This window comes from Condylura cristata, unplaced genomic scaffold, assembly GCF_000260355.1.
Source record: "Condylura cristata isolate star-nosed mole 26May11 unplaced genomic scaffold, ConCri1.0 scaffold00001, whole genome shotgun sequence".
Taxonomy (NCBI): Eukaryota; Metazoa; Chordata; class Mammalia; order Eulipotyphla; family Talpidae; genus Condylura; species Condylura cristata.
Genome location: NW_004567102.1, coordinates 26,278,051 through 26,302,867, shown reverse-complemented (window position 1 = coordinate 26,302,867; position 24,817 = coordinate 26,278,051). Strand labels below are relative to the sequence as shown.

The 24,817-nt window shown below is 34.4% G+C and overlaps 1 protein-coding gene across 1 annotated transcript in view; it reads right to left on the bottom strand.

Moving 5' to 3' along the window:
• The window catches only part of COL19A1 (collagen, type XIX, alpha 1), a 288,872-nt gene that overhangs the window by 104,703 nt on the left and 159,352 nt on the right, over nt 1–24,817 (bottom strand). Inside the window, exon 14 of the mRNA XM_004674041.1 lies at nt 19,643–19,696. Coding sequence (XP_004674098.1) covers nt 19,643–19,696 — 54 coding nt within the window. The remainder of the gene's footprint in view (nt 1–19,642; nt 19,697–24,817) is intronic.

The following is a 24,817-nucleotide window of genomic DNA, read 5'->3' as shown; positions in this document are numbered from 1 at the left end:
AAGATCTGGATTTTTTCTTCAACATAAAGAGGAGAGACATCTAAGTAAATTGAATTGTTTAGTTGATTATAGGTAAGCTCATCATGAGTTCTGTGGGAGAAAGGTAGAATTAAATTCCTGCCCAAACTTATCACTTGCTTCCTTTTAATAATTCTCTTGGGTATTTGGGGAGGGAGTGGGAAGTTGGGGGTCACTGAATGGGAGGCAAATGTAGGGAAAGAAAGCTGCCAATTTCTTAAAATAAATCTCCCTATGTATACAAATCCTGTTGATTTTGTTTCTCTGGGGAACCTTAGTACACTTTCCCATTTTCATGTACAAAACACTTTTTATCTTTTATGTTAAGGTACTAAATATAATGATTATTATTCTCCCATATTTATTCCATTTTTAAAAAAATTTATTTATTTATTCATACAGAACTGGTGTACAGGCCAGAGATGTGGAGGGTGAGAGGATTCACCAGAGACAGAGTGGGGAGCAGAACAGGCAGATAGATGAAGCACACTGCTGAGGGGTGCAGCGGGCGGGTCAGGAGAGGTCTGCCCTGCCATGTGGATCTCCTCCAGGGCAGGCGGGAATCAAACTCATGCTGAAGTGGCTTTAGCTTTTTAGTGTAGTGCTTTAACCTGCTGCGCCACCAGGGAGGGCCCTCCATTTTTTGTTTTTGACTAGAACAAAGATATGTAAGGAAGTGGGATCTATTTCATCTTTTACTATGAACGATGGTTTTAAATCAGAGAAAGTTGCATTGTGTAAGTAATCCTACAAGACTTATACAAGGATATTAATAATTTAATGAACTTGTACTCAAGGGGAAAAAATGTTCTTGAAACATGTCAGGATGAATTTTCAAGGGAAAGACCTAATTAACAGTGTCTGAAGCATATGTCATCACATTTAGAAAACAAGAACTGGTCTCTGTGGACAGAATGGTTAAGTTGGATTTTAAAGTTTTAACTACTCCAGTTAATATGTATGATGAATGAGGAATATATCAGTTGGCTGGCCTAGCTCAAGTGAAAGACCTAGTAGGGGAACAAGTGGATATTTAAACTATTACATAAAAATATGCAAATATAATACAGCATCTCTTTTATATTATGATCAACCATAACTTACGAGTCCTTACTGGGAGGTAATGATATAGCTTGCACATTATGTCAAATGTTGGAATAAAGATAGAATGATGCCATAAAGTAACAGCTAAACAAAGGTCAGAATAACTTTGCAAATGGTAACTCTGAGAGTCCAAGTGAAGGGAAAAGTTCTCAATTTTGGATCATTGCTGAGAAACTGACAAATGGTAGAAAATTCTAACTACCAGTAGTTAGAATATTATCTTTTCCTTACATATAGCAATGTATTTTTACTTAATGAGTATTATGGAGAAATCTTATGAAAGAAGAAGATTTAAGTACAACAAAAGAACAGAACACATGTAGATTATGGCATCTCTTGGCCACAACCTTAACTCTGTTTTACAGCTGTGATAGACAAATTGCAAGGAAAAGAACACAAGAATTCCAATGAAACTTTACTTTTAGAAATATGGTCGGCCAGGTTTGTGCAAGGGTGATGATTTGCTGACTATCAGTTTATTATCATTGCTCTGTCCTCAGTGTCTACTACAGTGCTTAGTAAATGATAGGTTCTCTCTCTCTCTCTCTCTCTCTCTCTCTCTCTCTCTCTATATATATATATATATACTCATATATATTTGTTTTTGGACAGCACTAACAATAAAAATGGAATTAAGTGCAACTTTTTGAAATGGTATTAAACAATAAGATCCTGCGCTACTGAGGAAAACAATTTGATCTCATTCAGCACTATAGTTTTAGAGTAGTTTTTACATCAAAACTGAGATTAATTATGTCTTGGAACTTCTTAAGAGTCTGATGTCTTCAGTGCTAATCTTTTTAATGTAGAGAAGACCAGATAAAACCTTTGTAAATACTTTAAAAATATTAAGCTGAGAATTTTTTTTAAAGTGGATTTTCAAAGAGTTATTAAAACATGGTTATTTTCCACAGAATTAACTACTGGTAACAACAGCATGTTCCTCAAGCATTTAAAAAAATAAATAAGATAGATTAAACTTCTTTTTGATCTAGTCCTGTTTCCTTCATCTCTTCCAAAGTGTAACTACTCTGAGGAGTTTGATGTCATCTTTCAAAAAAATTTTTTAAATACTTATGTAGTGACTTGAGTGTTTTGAAAATTATAAAACTATCCTTTGCATGTATCTATCCTTAAAGTTCTTGGTGCTCTCTATTATATTTTTAAAGTCTATCTTTGCTAGCATTGTATATATTTCTCAATGTGTAATTCAATACTTTTAACTGCTGTTAAAGCTCAAATTTTTTGTGAGTAGATAACATTTATAAAGTATTGCCAAAGTAACAAAATACAGAAATATAAAAAATATAGAATATAGAAATATAAAAAGTACAAGCCTACTTATAAGGCAAAATTTCAATTGTTTTTTAGTTTTGGATTTTTGTGAGTTTCATAGAACTTTATTTTATGAAATGTCAATTCAGTTATCAACATATGGTAACTGTTTCAATATCATAACTGTTCTAATATTTCAACTTATCCAACTGAATTTTAAAGCTGAAAATTAGATGTCAAAAGAGACTGTTAGCTATTTTCTAGTGGTCTTTCTAACTGCAAAACAATGGCAATTATTTTTAAAAGAGGTTTAAAATGTAAACTGAGTAAACTGAAATTAAATCTGGGTATACTGATTCAAGTATCAGATTTTCACAGTTTTGAAATAGAGTATATGTTTTCAATAAGTTAGATATATGGTGACCTTAAAAATGCCTCTGGCATATTTCAAAACATCAAGGAATGGGAGGAGAAAGAATGAAGAATCCTTAGGAAACATTTGCAGGCCATAAAACATTTCAAAAAATACTTTGTCAACCTATGTTATAAATAGCTACTGAAGTGTTGCTAGATTTTACAAGCATCTACATGATGACAAAGAGGAGAACCTCTCAAAATTGCTCTATAATACTAGCAGATGTACAGTGACTTTTGGGAGAACCAATTACAGGAAAAGTTTATTCATAGTACTTTGTCAAGTGAAAGGGTCCACCAAATGGCATTTCCAAACTCCCACAGGATAAAGCTGATTGATTTTGAGGACACAGGAGAGGGGGTCACCAGATAGCTGATATGGTTTTTCATTAATGAGAAAAAGGCATCTTGCCTAGTGGCTGCAGCCCGACACTTGGTCACACAGTTGGTTAGTGGGCTATAGGCTAAATTTCAGCCCCCAAACATCTGTTCACTGGTCACACTTCTTCAGGGCAACTGTGCTAGGTGACAAATTCATAAAGTCTCTGGGATTCTTAAACACACACACACACACACAATCTTTTTTTATGGTCATAGTGATAGAGGATTTTATCATGCTCAAACATTTGGTAATTAATATTGTAAGTGTAAGATGGCAATTAGCAGTCATTCAGCACTTGCTATGTACTAGCTATTTTACACTTATTTCCACATTTCTTATCACTTTGGGCCAGGTATCATGATAATTTCCATTGCACTAGTGAAGAAACTAAGAGGCTGAGTCATCTTGCACATACCATTCAGCATTTATGTTCATTTTCTGTAGATCAGTAGAGAGAAGGAAAGTTGAAGGGCTGAGCAGAAAAATGAATTAAGATAGCCCCAGACTGAAGGAGTTGGGCAAAGACAACTCTGCCTAAGAGGAGCTGCTGTACCAGCATTAAGAGTAATCTATGAGGTCAATTTTTCCTCTACATTGATAAACTATTTTGTATATTCCTATTGTGTTAGTCTAATTCTTTAAAAAAATGACTGTGACCCATTAAGTTGCTATCTGACCTGCTAATGGATTGTGTCACAGTTTAAAAAATATGACTATTGTGGGCCTAGAATTTCACCACAACTTGGTTTACACCTGTTTCTACTACTTCCTTGCCCTGTGACCCAGAACAGGTCACATTAACTTTAAACCAGTGTCATCATCTAAGTGGAAATAATAATTCTTAACATGGAAAGATGTTGTGAGTAATCAAGATAATAAAATAAAATATTACTGTGCATTTTATTTTTATTACTACAATACTGTATATATTATTATGGCTATAATGCTGCACCCAGAACTGATGAGATGGATCACATTTTTGCAGTTTTGTGATTAAACCAACAGTAAACATAACAGGTACATGCATCTTTATCAAAAAATGCCAGTCAAATTGAGCCTAAATTAGGTCCTAAGTGGGTTATCTTCACACCCTTATCTGAATACCTTTAACTGTATCTTGTTTGCCTGTCTATGCACCTGAATCCATCACATAATTTTCATTTTGCTAAGTTCTAGGGTATTTAAATCCTCTGTGTAAAATGAAACCCCAGATCTTAAAGAGGTGAGTCAGGGTCCTCCCTGGTGCACAGCGGGTTAAAGCACAACACTAAGAAACAAAAGCCACTTCAGCATGAGTTCCATCCCTGCCTGATCCTGGAGGAGATCCACGTGGCAGGGCAGACCTCTCCTGACCTCCCTGCTGCTCCCCTCAGCAGTATACTTTGTCAGTTAGCCTATTCTGTTCCCAACTTTGTCTCTGGAGATTCCTCTCACTGCCCCTGCACCTCTGGACTGTACCCCAGTTCTGTATGCATAAATAAATAAACCTTAAAAAAAAAGAGGTGAGTCAGACTTCTGTTTGTACTTTACCCAAAAAGTTTCAGGTTTTTTTGTTTGTTTGTTTGTTTGTTTTTTCTTCCTAGGGAGAACAAAAAGAATGAGAGATGAAAATGCTCTTTGCTTTTAAAATGCTAACAATTGGTTGTCTTGCCCTGCAAATAGATTACAGAAGAACTGATTTAGGTAGCCAGGATTAAATTTGAGCAGACATTAAAAACACCACCTTTACTTTATATAGAGTGAGGCTGTCTATATTTTCAGTCCTGCTAGCATATCTTTACTTCGCTGAGTACACACTGCCTTATTTTCATGGCAAAATTCTTACAGTAGAACTAGTTAAACACATTTTTTTCTTAATTAATACAAGGTAGAGTATTTTTTAAAAGCTTAATTTGTAATACTTAAATAAAAGGAACTCATTCTGTTCATGGCAAAGTTTTTATTATTATAGTCTTAGTTTGTTGTCTTAGTTTGTAGCCAATGTAACTCCCTAGTTAATACTACTCTAACTGTGGGGAGAGTTTTAAAAATTTCCTTTTTTTTTTGTGAACCAGTAATTTTGCAAAGTCTAATAAAATCTAATTACTTGCAAAAAAAATAAGGACATAGAAAGTATAAATTCCAGTGTTTCCTATTAGATATAAAAGATATAAAATTATACTTTAACAAATTAAAAATAACAGAGAAAAAAGAAAACACAGATGAAAGTATACATATGTCCTGATAATGTCCACTACTGTACTTGAAACCTTTTGTCATTTTGCATTTACAATGAAACAAAAGGTTACAGGGTAACCTTTTTTGAACTAATAAAACCTATTATGTCATTTTAAAGTGTTTAATATAAAAAATAAACTTCCTTCTTGCTTATTAATTCATGATGAAACTGGATGGATCACAGTGCTTGTAGGGCAGAACTTTTATCTAAAGCACTTTGTTGTTTTGTTTTAATGACATTTAATATAGAAAGCAATTTGCATAGTGTTGAAGGCAATGGGATAAGAGATTTCAAACTGCTCCAGAAAACTCAGAAGAATTTCTTAATAACTTTTGTAAAAATGAAATGATACCATATCTTCAAAATTCATCTTCAATCTTTCATCAGTAGCTAATTCCAGCAATCCACTCTGTAAATGTTAATTTAATAAGCTACCTTTCAAGAAAAAATTAATTTGGCAGAGTGAAATACATTTATTGATTTTTTTATTCTTCATTCTTTGGCAATCATTTCCAAAGCCACCAGTTATTTTATTTCTGCTGAAACTACATAGAATAAGCACAATCTTGTGAAACATGCTCTGTCATTAGTTATGGTTAAATGAAATAATACAAAATTGACTTCACTAACTTGATTAAAAATCAAAATAATTAACAATTATTTCTAAAAAGAACTGATTATATGTTTTTCAGATCTTGTGGAGTACAGGTGAGAGGCCAACATAAAATTCACATGTTGTAATGTGACCTGTTGTTAATAAATCATTTATGACTTGTAAGTACTAACCTTATGATTCTCCATGCAGGGTGAAACATGCCAACTCACTTATTGTCTCTTCTACTGAATGAGTTAAATAATAATACACTTAGCTTACACAATGATGTTAAGTTTCTATAAAAGTTTCTAAATACATTAATTTCTATGTTTATCACAGTGTGGTAATGCTTTGCACATATTTAAGTAGCACTGTACTACAAAGGAGTTTATTAAGGCCTATGTTTTTTTTTTTTTTTAAAGATTTATTTATTTGTACATACAGAACTGGGGTACAGGCCAGAGGCTCAGGGGCGGTGAGAGGCTTCACCACAGATAGAGGGGGGAACAGAACAGGCAGATCGACGAAGTACACTGCTGAGGGGAGCAGCGGGCAGGTCAGGAGAGGTCTGCCACGCCATGTGGTCACCTCCGGGGCAGGCGGGAATCGAACTCATGCGGAAGTGGCTTTAGATTCTCAGTGCTGTGCTTTAACCCGCTGCGCCACCAGGGAGGGCCAAGGCCTATGTTTTTTATAGGGACGATTTTCTCAATTCAACTTCCTTTTAAATCCTTTTAACTAGGTTGACAGTAGCCTATGCTTTAAAAGATAAACTCATGCCACTTGCGGCAACATGGATGGAGCTAGAAGGGATCATGCTTAGTGAAATAATCCAGGAAGAAAAAGAAAAACACAGGATGATTTCACTCATAGCAGGAGTGTAAAGGATCAGGGGCAAAAAAAAAAAAGTAACTGTAATAAAGTAAAAACTAAAATAGACAATCAACTATAAGCCAGAGACTTTCTAAGGGGTTTGGGGATATGGGATCAAAACAGGGATGGGAAAAGCTAGGGTGGTGGCACATGGGTGAACTGGTGGTGGAAAGCCCATGGGGATTACAACTGAGATGAAAAAGCATACATTGCACAATAATGAAGACTGATGTAATAAATAATTAATTCAAAAAAGAAAGCAAACAGTGTTAGAAATGAGAAAAGTTAAAATACTGTTCTATTTCCTCTACCCTTGCTTTTTTTCTTCTTTTTCTATTTCACAAAGTTATAACAGGGATGTTGTAACACACATGATAATCTTGTTCTATTGGTGGACTCTCACCTGCCTACTTAAACATCAGTCATGTATTGGTTAATTTTAATGTCTAGAAAGTGATGATGCTGACACTTTTGTAACAGAATCAAACTCAGGTTGATTAACTCAGGTTAATTCTAAATCACAGCATATTTTCCAAGAGTATTGTAATTTGATTTTAAAGGAAAGTCTACCATCTTTAAAAATATGAACAATAACATGAACAATAACACCTGAGAATATTTCATATTTATTTATCTTTGTAATTGTGCTGTTGCTGAAAGTGTATGTAATTGTTGAAAATGATGTGACAGAAAAATAAAACAAAATGTCTGTTTTAAAGAAAATCATTACAAGTAATTAGATTTGAAATTGAAAGTAGATATATAAGAGTATGGATGTGGCACATGAGAGAGATAATTATGTACATTTTAAATCTTAAAAATACAACATTAAAAATGAAAGCCTCATATCATTAAATGCTGTGGGGAATTCAACTATATCATTTTTTTTGCTTCAGTTTTTCTTAGCTATGAATTACTTAATAAAAGTACATTAGACACACTCCAGTCATGCAATTTTGACAAAATAAAAATGAAAAGGAATATGCACCGTTTTGATATTAAATTAGAAGCTAAACTTATTTTGAATTAGTAATTTTAATATCATTCCCACTTTACTTTGAAAGGGATTTTTTTTATCTCTATGGCAACAACTGCAAAGAAATATACCATATTCGTTCCATTATCTCCCAATGAAAAATATTTTAAGCTCCTATAAGGTAGCAGGATAGCATACAAAGACTGATAACTATAAGCAAAAGGACCTATTTATAAAAAGGCACAGACAGAACTATATCTGTGGTAAATGAATTACTTGACATCTCCTAGCTTGGGAAATACATTTAAATTAGCAAGCTTCAGAAATTGTCTATCATTTGAAAAAAAAAATGACCATTCACAGAAAATATACAGAGATCTGAAAAGTAAAAATTACAAAAGGCAATAAAGATAAAAACAATTTAATTTTAGTAGTATGTTATGTTAACATCACAACAATTTCTAAGATGCATGGATTGTGTTTTAGCAAAATGGTTTTATAAAAAAAAAATGAACTCCAACAACAGTTGATAAAAGACATACTCTGTAAGAAACCACCGGTAATTTACAATGAAAGGAGACATAGATATAAGAGGTAAAAACTAAATGTCTACATTTTCATCAGCCTCTACAATTATCTAGAAAACTGAAATTGCAATAACATTTTCTTCTTTCAATGCCCTACTCTCTATATCTTTTTACAGTTTGATTTACTCTATAATTGTTTCCACTTTTACTTGATAGAATTGGGCTTGCTGTTCATGAAGGAAGAAAGTAGTAGCTACAAACTTGACTGGCTTGACGACTGTGGGCAATCTTGAACCCAGTGCTCTTTATAAATAGGTAAAGCTTTAGAACATCATATCTACACTGAAAATGTGTGAAATGAATATGTACAGTATCTTCATTCCTACTTTTTCGCTAAAATGTCTTTCACTGCTTTTCCTCTCTAAAGTGTCCTCATTGTGGAAGTGCTGATTCATGTTTGCTTCTGGATTATTTAATGTTGATCCTGCTGCTTACAACATCAATTTCTTGTCATTGATTTTCTTGTCTTAGTTGGCAAATGTACTCAATAACAAAAAACAAACAAGCAAAACAAAACAATAAAATAAACTCTCAAATCTTTCCTTAATCTGTTTGAATGTGGTCTTAATCTATCCTGTATAACTTGAGACTTCTGAAAAGAATAGTGCATAATTCCTCAACTTTCTCAGTATCATCTATATTCTCCAAAGCTGTGAAATAACATGTCTGTCCTTACACATTACAGGCACTATTAAAAATCAATCTCACTTAAGATCACTAATAGCTTTTCTTCACATCCCTCCTCCCTGACATTTCTGAAGTATTTCCATCCTTTCCTTTCAAAAGTTTCCCCTAATTCTGTCCTCTATTCTTTTAACTTTCTCAGTCACCTAATCAGATTCTCTTCTATAGGCTTACCCTAATTTCAAGGATCTATCCTCAGTTCTTTTCCAGTCATTTACATTGTAATAATAACCACTCAGATGACTGCAACTATTACCTATAAACTGACAACTTCTTAATATATACTCTGTCCTTTTCTTCAGACACTCAATCAAGGTTTTAAGGGACTCATGCTTTACCATTTATAGTAGTTCTAATATGATAGACTTCAAATGAACTTATCTCCAAATAATGCTTTCCTCCAGTGTTTTCTTTCTTTTTTTAAAGATTTATTTACTTATGCATACAGAACTGGGGTACAGGCCAGAGGTGCAGGGGCAGTAAGAGGATTCACCAGAGACAGAGTGAGGAACAGAACAGGCAGATTGACTAAGTACACTGTTGAGGGGTGCAGTGGGTGGGTCAGGAGAGGTCTGCCACACTATGTGGGTCACTCCGGGGCAGGTGGGGATTGAACTCATGCTGAAGTGGCTTTAGCTTCTTAGTGCTGTGCTTTAACCTGCTATGCCACCAGGGAGGACCCAATTATTTTCTTTTTAAAAATACTTATTTATGCATACAGAACTGGGGTCAGAGGTGGAGGTGTGTGAGGGGATTCACCAGAGACAGAATTGGGAGAAGAACAGGCAGATGTACAGAAAAAATGCTGCTGAGGGGAGCATTGGTCTTACACCATGTGGATCACCTCCCTGGCTGGGGCTTGAACTCTGCTGAAGTGGCTAAGCTTTAACTCATTGTGCCACTAAGGAGGGCCCCCCTCCAGTGTTTTCTACTATGACTAAAGATACTACCACCATGTCAGATTTGATATTTCAATATTTACTTTTGATACCAAAATGCATTGTCTCTTCTCTCTGCTTATTCTCTCTCCTTGATGTCTGTCACATCCGGTCATTTCACGAACATGTCCTGAGTTTGGCCTTTTGATTACTTAGTCATTAAACCAAAAGAATAGTTCTAGCATCTAGTCCAATATACCACAAAGACACACACACAAACACATGCATACACACATATTCACACACACACACAGTCTCTGTCTCCTGTCCATTGCATGGTGAGGTTAGTATTGTTAGCATTTTCATTATGTGGTTCAAATCCACCATCCTCTGCTTTGGTAATGTCAAGAATGATGTTTTAGTCCACCTCTGGTACAGGTTCCACCTCTGGCTTCAGGCTTGGCTGATGCCCAACTACCATGGGTACTGACTGCTAATGTTCCCATCTGCACCCTTCTGCAGAGGTGTTCATTAGTCACTGAAGCTGCCTTACCAGGAGACATCTGAGAATTTACGGCCCTAGTCTCCACCCTTTATGGTTGGTGAGTATCAAAGCCTGGGCTCTTGTCTCAAGTTAGCATGAATTCTGTGGCGCTCCAGAGTGTCTTGTAGGATCTGGCCAACACTAACTTTTTAAAGCCACATTTTTGCCTGAATTGATTCTCTTCCTTTTTCTGCTTCCCTCACTGGCTCACAGGTTTCTTCTGAAAGTCACCTGCACAGGAATCCTATCTTAGATTATATTTTTAGGGTTACCTGACCTAAGTCAAATTCCACAGGACCTCACATAGAATAGATACACAAATGTTTATTGATTAAATTAATAAGTTCTCAGGTCTCTTGGAGAAAAAGGCTTTGTTTAAACATAGTTGTTTCTCTCCAGATGGGTGTTTTCACTGCTTTTCTTTCCTAAACTCAGTTACATTAAGTAATTACTGTCTTTCCCCCTTAAAATAGAGATTTCAGTTTGCTTTTATTTTAAAAAGCTTCCATATCTCTTTGAAGGTAAAATATAAACTGGATGGAATAAGCACACAATGCTAAAAAAAAGAAAATGCTTCTGCAATAGATCTAGGATACTGTAGAAAGCATTTGGTCAGTGAGGAACTTGAATGATGGCTCTCAGATCCAATGAAGTATAGATGTGTTCTCAATGATCTTGCTCTTTTCATTCTATTTTTACTTTTCTAAGATAGCATTATTGAATAAGATATATTATTATCATGTGTATAAATTATGTGTATCTATATCATTGAATTTTATGTGCAGTTGAAGCATTACATATACTTTCACTGTCCTAAAGATACAATGTTGACATTTCTGATTTCAGTAATACAAATATCACTGGTTGCTAGTGGTGAAGGTGTGCACTGTTTAGCGATTTTTGAATAAAAATTATAATCTCTGTAGTCTGTTATATTTGTTTACTGCTATGAATTTTAAAAAGTACAATAACAGGGCCCTCCCTGGTGGTGCAGTGGGTTAAAGCACAGCACTAAGAAGTTAAAGCTACTTCAGCATGAGTTCAATCCCTGCTCTAGAGGTGATCCACATGGCGTGGCAGACCTCTCCTGACCCACCTGCGGCTCCCCCCCCAGCAGTGTACTTCATCAGTTGGCCTGTTCTGCTCCCTACTCTGTCTCTGGTGAATTCTCTCACCACTCCTGCACATCTGGCCTGTACCCCAGTTCTGCAGGCATAATTTTTTTTAAAGTACAATAACACACATAGATTTAAAACATATATATATATATATATATATATGTCTAAGTTTTAGCTGAACATGTTACAAATGATCACGGACAAATCCAAATAAAAGTTTCCTTGATTTTAAGGAAAATTTAGGAAGTAATAGGTTCTAAGCTACTTCTGCATAATATAAGTGCCACTATGAATATTATTATGCCAAGAAATTCAGAAGTAAAATACTATATAGTCTGCTCATTACAGATACTTCTAAATTTTCTTAGAATTGTTGAATAACATTTATTTTGCAATAGTCTACTTTCCCCTGAGAATTGAAACATAACTGAAAAATCTAAAGTCTTACAGAACTAAACTTTCTTTGAGAAGTTCTGTGTTAACAACTAAAGTAAATAAAAATACTGTGGAGTTTTATAAAGTTATGGTTGTGTAGTTATTAGAAGTACAGTTTGCTAACTTTTAAAGAGATTAGACCATAGCAATGTTTCATGTCCAAATAGTTTGTATTTCTGGAAATGCATAAATTTATATTCCCTATTGATTACTAACTTGTAATTAATTATTACTTTTGCAGCTAATACACATATTGTCCCTATTTCCCCAAACTGAAATAAACTTTGTACTCGACATTTCCAAAGGTAAGTGTACCAAAAAGCTATTAACATTTAGAGTGAAGTTCTGAATAAAGATGCTTATGCAGGAGTATTGGCATCTTAAGTTAAGAGGGTAATATTTATAAGACTCTTTCATGGAACACCTGTTATCAGAGCACATTCAAAGTACATTTGGTTTAATCCCATAATATACTGGAGGGCTAAATTGTGATTAAAGAGATACATTATGATTAGAATCTTGAGTGACTTGCTAAAGCCACAAATGAATCCAATCTTACTGTTGAAAAAAGTGACTCTGACGCCCATCCCAGTTCCCTACACACCAGGCAAAGTTGCTTCCTTACTACTGGTGCAGGGTAAGCAGGGCTAAGTAAGCTCAGGCACAACTCAACAGTGCTGTGGGTAGGGATTATTAGAATATCTGCTTTCTATGTGAGAAAATTGAGGTGCATAGAGACTGAGGAACTTGTCCAAGATCACAAGCTAACAAGTGGTGAAGCTGAGATTTCAATTAAGATCATCTGACCCTAGAACCTGTGTAGCAACCTCCATGTTATGCCTGATGTTGCTTATACCAAAGAAGCTGGTTGACATATTGCCTGTGTGTCCTCCCATTCCTTTGTAGGACTCATCCTCAGATTTCTACTTTGTTGAGGAAATATACCAAGTATACCTTGGTATACAGAGGCTGGGTTGGTGGTAAGGTGCATTATTTTGAGGATGAGGTCTAAGTAAGGTCAGGTTCTCTATGCTGTTTAGAATGCAAGGACCCATGACTCCAGACATAAGCTTTAAAGCTGGCTTGCAGCAAGAACTTCAAAGGAAAGTAAAAGGTAAAATCTGAACAGAAATATTAGAAGTTGGCAATTAAAGCTTGTTTGCCTGGAGGGAAAAATATATAAAGGGCACAGGCACAGGCAGAGAAGCTAAATAGAGAACAAGAGTGAAAACTGTAAAGAATTTAAAATATAAATTTCTGTTTAGGACCAAAATTAGGATTCAGCAACAGAAAGTGCAATAGTGAGTTTTCATCTTGGTCTAATCAAACAAACTTCTGTTTTAGACAATAACTAGTTGATTCACCAATAGATGTTATTATTATTATGATTTTCTAGAGACCCTGACAAATTTCTTTTAATAAGACCATGGTAGCCTGTTACCACCCCTGGGATTATTAGACATGCTTTTAATGTGACTATAAAGGAGAAATCCAAGGTTTTGTTAAGACAACAAATTTTTAATATATTGGGAGATTCTATTAGGAATATTAGGAAATTCTATGAGGAAGGGACATCTTAGATGAACTTTTTATAAATGCCAGCTCTTTAAAGATGTCTAATATCAACTTGCATGAACGTGTTCAGCTATCTTTTCTCTAAGATACTTTTCTGGGCTTCTCTCCAGTTCCTGTCCTTATATCTCTTCATTAGATAGCTATTCCCCATTTCTGCCTTTCTCCCATAACAATTCCCTTATACCTTTTCTTGCAATTTTTGTTCTCATTGCTTTCTCCATTATTCAACTGAAACACTCTCTCAGCTGGCACCATATCACTCACTTCTCTTATCTAACATTTCTCTCCCACTTTATTACAAATTTAAATTCTGTTAAAGCAAACATGCACATTGGAACTCCCTTCCCGTGATTTCTTGGTCCTGTGACTCTGTGTCCTGGACCCTCCTGCCTCTCTGTATTTTCATCATGGGCTGAATATACTCATGGCTTCCAGACAGGTAGTTCTCCATGCTGTTCACCCTCCTGCTCTCTCACACATTCTCCTCTAAGACTGAGGGTCACTATACAAACATTATTTGAATTTTTAAAATTGGGTTAATCCATAAAGACTGTGAGACATATATATATATGCCAACCATGTATTTCATCTGCTGCACTTCAAAAATATAGCAATTTAAAAAGAAAGACTAATGACATAAAAGATTCAAACAAGAAATTCAGGAGGGTAAAACTTTTTTTTTTTAAGATTTATTTATTTGTACATACAGAACTGGGGTACAGGCCAGAGGCTCAGGGGTGGTGAGAGGCTTCACCAGAGACAGAATGGGAAGCAGAACAGGCAGATCGACGAAATACACTGCTGAGGGGAGCAGCAGGCGAGTCAGGAGAGTTCTGCCAAGCCATGTGGTCACCTCCGGGGCAGGCGGGAATCGAACTCATGCAGAAGTGGCTTTAGCTTCTCAGTGCTGTGCTTTAACCCGCTGTGCCACCAGGGAGGGCCAGGAGGGTAAAACTTTTTAAAGCCCACAAATTTCAGATACATATTGACACCCAATGATGTTGGTGTTAAGAGCCGCTTTTAAGATACAGAAGCATGTTATTATATTTTATTAAATGAACCATTATAATCTAAAATTCAGCAGCTCAAAAAAGGAAAACCTATTAGTAAAATTTTAAATGGAAATTTGATGTTTTACTTGGAATAAATAATGTGCTTATTCTGCTTATAGGAAATACTAAACAAAGGGTTAAAGAGAAAAAGGAATTAACCAATCAAAATGCTTATGCTTTAAAAACAGCAGTATTTTTGGCCCTACCTGGTGGCACAGCGGGTTAAAGCACAGCACTAAGAAGCTAATGCCACTTCCGCATGAGTTCGATCCCTGCCTGCCCTGGAGGTGACCACATGGCACGACAGACCTCTCTTGACCCGCCCGCTGCTCCCCTCAGCAGTGTACTTCGTCGATCTGCCTGTTCTGCTCCCCACTCTCTCTCTGGTGAATGCTGTCACTGCCTCTGCACCTCTGGCCTGTACCCCAGTTCTGTATGAATAAATAAATAAATCTTTAAAAAAAGCAGTATTTTATTATTTACTTATAATGGTTGATATTTTTCAAAGTGTACATGTGACACCCATGTTTGGACCTCACCATAATTGTGAGATATTAATAGAGGAGAAGCTTTTACCTGTTTAATCACTGAGGAACATCAAGTCAATGATTTACCCGAAATTAAAAGTTCTGGTTTCCTTAAAGACATTATGTCTAAGGGTAAGTGTATAAAACCTGCCACATACTTTATATTTCATTGCAATACTTAATGATATTCAATTACTTCCTAGTTAGACACTTGTTATCAAAGATAAGAATTTTATCGACAATGGTGATTAATAAAATATGTTAAATTCTAAATAATTTCTATTCTTTTTCATTACAAGGGTCAATGAAATGGAAAGATTACTGATCTTAGCTTGCAGAATTTGTGGCTGGATATACATACGTGCAAATGCACCAATATGTCTAAAAGAGCTGAGTGCTATTCAACTCTTGAGCAAAGGAGATATGATGATACTTAAGGACCTGAATGTACATGTAAATGTGTAAGAATGCTCACATCTTCAATTAATTTGCTTTAATTCCAAGTAGCTTATAAAACATAATAAATCACCAAGTACAGCTGTAGATAATAATTTGTAAACATGGATAATACCAATAATATAAGCTCTAGTTACTTCCCTTAATAAACATGCATTTATGAAAGAGAAGTAATAATGACAATACATGCCTCATGGTATCTATAAAATTTTACTTTATTTTCTGACACTATGCAACTCTTGATAGAAGATAAAATTAAGTGAAAGTAAATTTATGTAGTCTATACACATTTATCAACAGAGTAAATTTGCATAAAATAGTAGTTGAGCTTCACAATTTGAATAAGTTTCTCTATAATTATCATGAAGAATATGTAAGTTTAATTTATTCTTTAATCCACCTTATTCTGAAATGCAAACTTTGATAGGGTATAATTTCAATTTGAAACATTATTTTTTTAAAAAGCCTCATTTGAATAGTTTCTCATTTCAGTTAGTATCTGACAAAGACTCTCATAATTATCTTACCAGCAAAATTATGAAATGTGAGTGTGAAGGAGTTAGAGAGCAAATATATTTGTACTTGATTTGATTATTAGGCCATGGGGACATCAATGGTAAATAAAATGGCAGTCTTTGCTGGTGTTACATAAGGTTGCCAGACCCTGTTCTGTTGAAGATTTATTAATGATTTTAATGAAGACTTAGAAGGTAAACTTGTGAAACTGTAAAGTAACATAAAGCTGTGAGTTTTTCACTGAAAACAAGAATAAAAAGATGATATTAGGAGTTAACATCTGGAAGATGAAATTTAGCTATCACAAGGATTAGTGTTCACTATGTGATTCCAAAGGCAGCCGTACCAGAATAGGATGTGTGAAAATCTGATTTGACAGAAGTTTTCATTAAAATAAAAGGACTAGCACTGAAATGAACACGTCACTACAAATCAAAGTGTGTTGTTGTTCACATTTAAGAATTTGGTAAGAAGGCAAATATCATGTTAAATGTTCTTACCATAAAATTGTCTTCTAAAATCAGTTCTGTCACTGGGTGCCAAGTTCACACATGATGCTCTCTACCTAGTCTCACACCTAGCTCCATAACTTCTATTTCAAACTACCTAGGATGTACTGAATTGCAATTGATAAAATTTCTTTATACTTAAGGTGAACAAATTATTGATCTTATGTACTGTGACACATTTACAACAATCATCTACTTAGCATACCCATCACCTCACAGTTATCTTTTCTTTGTGATAAAAAACACACAAAATCTATTATTTTAGCAAGTTACAAGTATGCAATTCAGTATTCACTGTAGTCTCATTTTTGCACATTAGACCTCCAGAACTTCTTTATTTGCAAAACTAAACTTTTGTACCCCTTGACCAACATCTCCCATAGTATCCCTCCCCTAAACTCAGTAGTAATCACTATCATATAAATATGACATCTTAAAATTTTACATATAAAATTTATATATTATCTAAAGCATATTTTTTTAACCATTCATCAGTCAATGGACAATTAAGTTGCTTTCACATCTTTGTTAATAAGCAATGCTGCAATGAACATGGGAGTGCAGATATTGTTTTGAGATACTGATTTTGTCTTGTTTGGATATATACCCAAAATTGAGATTGCTGGATCATAGAGTAGTTCTACATTTAATTTTTGCATGGATTTCCTTACTGTTTTCATCATGGTTATACCAATTTACATATCTAGCAACAGTAAAAGAGTTCCCTTTTCTCTATATCAACACCACCACTTGTTATTGGTTATCTTTCTAAAAATAGGCATTCTAACAGATATGAACTTCATCTGTATTTCTCTGATGATTAGTGACATTAAGCACCTTTTCATATACCTGTTGGTCATTTGTCTTCTTTGACTAAAGTCTACTCAGGTTATTGCCTATTTTTAAATTGGGTTTTGTTTTTTATGGTGGTGAGTTACAAGAGTTTCTTACATATTTTAAAAATCTATTTGGGAATATGACTAATTACTTAGTTTTTAGAAAGAGCTACTTACTAGAAGGAAAATGTTCTCTGAATTTTGAAGGCAGAAATTAATTCTGAAATGTGGTCCTAGATGTTGTAGACATCTTGGTGATCACAGTGAGAAATGGAAATTAACTTCACAAGATCATTTTATCTAGTCCTCTGTCCTCAATAGTTTAAATGCCTAAGACAACTGAAAAAGCACATATCTGGAGTGGTAATTTTTATTGTCCCCCTGAGACTATTTAAAACTTTGATTCTGGTGGATTAATAAACTGCTGGGTAGACAAGATCTGGAAAGCTGGAGGGAAAACTACAACTGTGCATACAGGAATTACAGAAGTTGAGAGTAGAGCCCAAATGTGACTATTTTGTAAATAACTTTAAAGATCAATACAGCTCCACTTATTAGCAATGTATCCAATCCAACTTGCCTAAAAACCTCAGTTTCTCTTATGAGAGAACATTTTGGACTGATGTAAAGGATAAATTAAATGATAATTTTGAGGCATTTGGTACATTATGGGAAGCCCCAAAATGTTAGTCTTTATTTACAAAATGTTTATTTCTTAGTTATCAAAACTGTTAAGCCCTACCAGGTTGACTACAAGGGCCACAGGGTATAAAAACTAGACAGAAAATTTTGACAACCAAAAAATAAACTTTGGTATCATTCATTCCATTCTTTTCCAAATCTTAACTCTAACACTATAAAACATAAAAGAAAAGAGGTACTCTAGTGAAGGAACTGGTGAAAGAAAAACGTTCAATACTATATACAGAGCATTGGCTCAATCAAAGTTTGCAATAAAAGCACATTGACTATGTACAGGGCATATTTGCCATATTACTCTTCCTAAGGCCATCTATGTTCAATCCCATTCCTAACACTTTTAGGAATTCCATGATTGTTTCCTGGGAAAGACTGTTAAGATATTGAGGGTCCATATAAGAGAAAGAATAAAGAGAACTGGAGTTTTATTAATGTGATAAAAAGTAGCCTTGTTAATATATGTCATTGGTCATCAAATACTTAAGGAATTCATTAATTTGAGGCAACAGACTTACTTGTGAGAAGGAAGAGCAGGAGATATTAAATAAAAATTACTAATAAACAGATTTTGGGTTAATATTATGTGATAATAAAGCAAAAAGGAATCTGGTTTAAAGCCCTGAATTCAAGGGCTTCTAGTATTTAAACTCTGAGTCACACAACCTTCATTTATAAAGCAGTAAAAGTTGATAATAGTCATGTGAAAAACCACATATAAAATATTTTGAGATTTAGAAATTATTTGAAAATAATAAAAATGATAATATGCCCCCAGAAAGGGGATCTACCATTGCTGAAAATGTCCAAACAATGCTTACTAATTGTCACTGCAGGGGTTCCTTTTATTAGGGGATAAGAAGACTGGACTAGTGATAGAAGGTAATTGCTACTTCTAGTTGCAAGTACACTTATCTACTTGTTGCATATTTTATCTTAAAGGTGAAAAATTGTGTTGAAAGGAGAGTTACAAAAGTTACTAAAGTCAGTAATTTATTTTGGATAAAGTATGTAGTTAATATTCACAACCTTCACAGAATTTCTAAATGGGCTAGAACTCCACAAAGAATGTTTATCGACTTAACTCTGTATAGATGAGCTTCACTCAAAATTTCAAAATAACACCAAACTCTCTAGATCAAATTACAGGTAATTCATTTCACCCAACTAAATCTCTACATTTGTGCTGCCAATCTTGGAAATACAACATAGAAGTTTCTGAGGTTTAAAGAGTTCTGTCAAAATATCAAATTTTACCCTTTGGGTAGGTGATCTCCTTATGTCCATCTGCTTATCACATTTTTTTTTTTAATGTTCAGAAATAAGTTAACTCCTAAATTAGTAATGCTAGACAGCTGTTCCAAGTTTACTTACCCTTTGACCGTCTTTTCCAGGTGGACCTTGGGGGCCTTGTATCCCCAGGGAACCCTACGAGAAAGAAGGATACATGTTAATAGACAGGTGTCTCATGAACACCTGTCTCACAAAGAATAGTATAAAAATTAAAACCTATTTTATTAATTAAACAAAAATTTTAAGTTATTTGAGCTCTTCCAAGTTAGACTATACAATGTTAATATGACAAATTATCCTTCTTTGATAATTTTATTTTTGTAGTTAACTTCTGAAAAAAAGACAATTCCAAACTAGTTATGGTCCAAAGCTCACTCCTATAAAAGACTCTCATATAATCAGAATCTCATTTCACCAAAACAGAGTAACGAAGTCATAACAATATTTTCAAGCACAGAAAATGCTTCTTTATATATTTAAACTCTATATAAACAATACATTGTGATTGAGCCTCACTCTGTGAGTCTCCTTTAAGAGAGCACATGATTATGATGTGGGATTCAACATAAGACTACTCATAACATTTAATTTTTAGTTTCTTTTACATTACTTAATACTTTCTCATAACTGTCAAGTGAAAGGAAAAACCATTATTTCTTATCATAAAAAGGTCTAGAAACCCCAGGTGCTGTAAATTTGGAAGTCAAATCTGATTCTTAAAGATAGTTACTATTACACAAGAATTAATATTGAACATGACACTCAACATGATGATACTTCTATTTAAAAAAAAAAAATCTTCAGCAGTTAATGCTAGTTCCCTTTCTGAAAGCGTTTTCCTTGTTTCTCTATTTCTTCCTTCCATGTGCAACCTTTAAATACAGGTTTTCCGCTCATTTTCTTCTCAGTTTACAGTCTTTTGCCATGACCTCATATAGTGTGGGTTTTAAAATCTTTAGGCCAATGAGTCTAAGATTTGTAACTCCAAGTTTGTTTTCTGAGGCCTGCATCCACATAGCCAACTGCCTTCCTGACATAGTCATCGGGCTATCTCACAGTCATCCAGAATCTAACATACTAAAAAACAAACGTACAGTGACCACACCTGAGGGGAGAAATCATCCACTGTCCAAGAAATAGTGATAAAGTAAGAAAAAGTAATTCATTCAAAAATATAATTTAAAAAAAACTTACAATCTTTCCTTCAAATTGGATCCACTTCTAGCACCTCACTAACTCAATAAATCCTCAAAACATCATCCTGAAATCACGCCAGAAGTCTCATCCCTTATAGCCTTCTCTCTCCAACAAAGTTCTTTCACATCCAATTACCAAAGTTCTTTCACATCCAATTACCATCTTCAAAATTACTGGAGACATCTATTTCTCTGCATTTTTAGTGCTCATACCAGCTATTCTTGCTCATTTGTAAGAATTTCCTACTTCAAATCCTCCATTCTTAACAACATAGCCAAGTGACCTTTAGAAAACCTAGTCTGAGAGGGGGTATAGCATAGCACCAGAGCCTGGGACTTCAGAGAACACAGCCTAACTTGTCCTGATTTTCCACATGAAGAGATGAAACACTGCTTTGCTGTCATGAAGTTCCTTGTTTTTTTCCATGTAAAGTACTAGTCATAAGTTCACCTAAATCATTATTTATGTTCATTTCTGTCACCAGACACATGTGTAGAATTTGAGTGTTATTCATCATGCTATAGGCTTATTAGTGTCTGAGTAGGGAAAAAAATCACATTATGAAATCAATTTGCTCTAATAAAAGTTTTTGGCAGTAATTCTCAAAAAAAAAATGTTTTACCAATATATATGTTTAAACTATCACATATTAAATGCCATAAATGATTTCAAATTAATGAAAAATATGGTAATAACATTCAGATATGAATTCCACTGAATTCTATAAGAAACATTACTAATTTAAAAATCATTAAAAGTTATGGATACATTTAAACTAAAATATTAAATGGGTGTGTATGATAACTGACAATTATTTATTATGCATATACTCATTTTCTTCCAAGAAACAAAATTTTAATAAATGTGATAACATGAAATTTAATTATTTAAATATAGATATTTAACATTCTCATTTAGATAGCTTTCATTTCATTAAAATGGTCAGATGTGGCCCTCCCTGGTGGCGCAGCGGGTTAAAGCACTGCACTGAGAAGCTAAAGCCACTTCTGCATGAGTTCTACTCCCACCTGCCCAGGAGATGACCACATGGCGTGGCAGACCTCTCCTGACCCGCCCGCTGCTCCCCTCAGCAGTGTACTTCATCGATCTGCCTGTTCTGCTTCCCATTCTGTCTCTGGTGAAGCCTCTCACCACCCCTGAGCCTCTGGCCTGTACCCCACTTCTGTATGTACAAATAAATAAATCTTTAAAAAAAAAATGGTCAGATGTTAGTGTGAATTAAAATAACTAATTTTCAAAAAGGATTAGTCCAAAAAATTCTCATGTATCATCAAGCTTAAATATTCCTCCGAATATGTATTCCTGCTCCCCAAAAGATTAATAAAATCTATATATTACTTTCATTTCTTTTATCTACCTTTGAAACAATTTAATATTATAGAGCATGAAAGTCAATGTTTCATTGATTTAGACAGACTAAAAATTAGGAAAAAGAAGTGTTCAGAACTATTTGCTGTTGCAAAAATATTTGCCAAATGATATGAATGCTGGCTAATTAGGCCAACTTTAAGATGGTAAGTTCCTAATATTCATAAGAAAAAAAAATGTTGAAATCTAAATATACCAATTCTTAATTACAATATAATTACAGGGAGTTGTATCATTTTTTATTAAACTGACACAAACTTTGCACTAGATTAAACTTTTCCCTCTGTCCCTTAGGAAAAATATATCATTTCATGAATAACCAAATTTATAGATAACATTTTTGATATTCATCCAAATACTGATAGCTCTCTCAATGTTTTTAAACATTAGTTACTAGAACACACACATATCAAACATTCGTCAAGGGAGTACAATTAATTCTGAATCAACAATCAAAATTCCACTCCCATTACCAGTATGAAAAGTTATATAAAAAAAAGCTTATGTAGTGGATAAATACTACATTTGATTTGGAATGCATTTAATAGGGAAAAAGCCAAGAAATTTTATGTGTAAATATCAAATACTAAGATACAGTAGAACCACATATATAAGCACATTAATATGTCCCCTCCATGTTCATGGGTTAACAGGCTGCCCACCCCCAGTGCCTTAGTTAAGTTTAGGGCCCAGCCCCAGTAAGGAATTAGATAAAAAAAAAATGGGAAATTACTTTTAATCTTTAATTGATTACTCACCATTTGAATTAGCCATAATCAGTTTTAAGCTAGCCATATTAATGTTCAAATTATTTTTGATCTATATTGAAAGTTCACTAACATTTAAAAAGTTAATATCATCACTTTCATGCAAAACATAGGACAACCAATTACAGAAAAAAAAATAATCTTTTCCTATATTAAGAAGTTAAAATTTGGGATAATTCACTATAATTATTCAAGTCACTACTCTCATTTAGTGAAATCAAACAATGGATTTATTTGATTTATATCACTCACTACAAAAATTACAGATACACCTAAGCCCCAGCTTGCTTAAATGTGTGTCAGCTTAGTATTTGTCTCAGAACTTCTTCCACAATTAATTTTTACTTTAATCTAGTAAATGTCATTATGTGTACATTTCACTCATTCCCTTAGTTGACTATGGATTCTAAATCAAGACTAGTAAGAAAACAGTGGGATAGAATAATATTCATTGGTGGTATTGAGAGGCAGGTTTTCGTGTACATGTAATTGTGTTTATTTTCAGAACTTGAACTTGGATTTAAATACTACTTTAGGGTATACTTGGTCTTTTCTGTATTCTTCATCTGAAGTGATTATTCCCTTCTCCCTTGATGTTTAACCATAATAGTTTTTTTTTAACGATTTATTATTTATTTATACAGAACTGGGATACAGGCCAGAGATGCGGAGGGTGAGAGGATTCACCAGAGACAGAGTGGGGAGCAGAACAGGAAGATCTACGCAGTACACTGCTGAGGGGAGCAGCGGGCGGTTCAGGAGAGGTCTGCCACGCCAGGTGGATCTCCTCCAGGGCAGGCGGGGATCGAAGTCATGCGGAAGTAGCTTTAGTTTCTTACTGCAGTGCTTTAACCCGCTGGGCCACCAGGGAGGGCCATAATAACTTTTTATGGTTCTTTTAAGAATTAATCATTTATCACCTACAGCATGATTTCTATTGTGGAATTTATTAAATTCTTTGCCATTTAACATTTTATGGATTTACGCTATTTTTCTAGTTACAGAATGATATGTTATACTTGATCTTAGTCAAAAGGTCAAGAAGTGATTAAAGAATCATATTCTTTTTAAAAATTTATTTATTTATTTATTTATTTATGCATACAGAATTGGGGTATAGGCCATAGGTAAGGGGGTCATGAGAGGATTCACCAGAGATAGAGTGGGGAGCAAAACAGGCAGATCAATGAAGTAACACTGCTGGGGTGGGGGGCAGCAGGCGAGAGAGGAAAGGTCTGCCATGCCAAGTGGGTCACCTCCAGGGCCTGGGATCGAACTCTCTCTGAAGTGGCTGCAGCTAGCTTGCAGTGTTGTGTCCTAACCCGTTGCAGCACCAGGGAGGGCCAAAGAATCATATTCTTAAGCATTTTTGTACACATGGCATATTTGCATAATCTGTGCATTTTCTCCTTTGACTTAATATGTCAAGTAATACTTATCCATTTTTATTCCTTTTTCCATCTACTTAGACTGTTTCAAAAGTACTGTAAATTGCGTTATTCACAGATGTAAATATTTAATGCCTTTCTAGAAGCTTGAGACTGTTTTCATAATACCAACATCTAGATTTATCTATACAGGCACTCTTTTTTTTTTTAAGTGGAATTATGTAGATTAAAAAAAAATGTTGACAAAGAAAGAACGCATAGGCATTACCTCATTTAGTTAGGATGAAAATATGCAAAAATAGTCCAGCTAAATCATTTTAAGTTCCAGTGGATAGCTGTCACAGTGTTACATTCCACATAGCTGTTTCTGGACACTGTCTATTATTTAAGACAGGATCGAGCTAACCATCATGGAAAACCATGTAAATATTTAACCGAGAAATTACTTAGAATTAAAAATTTAGAACAAATTTTGAAGTGTTTAACAAATACCACAGATGTTTAGTAAAGTTAAT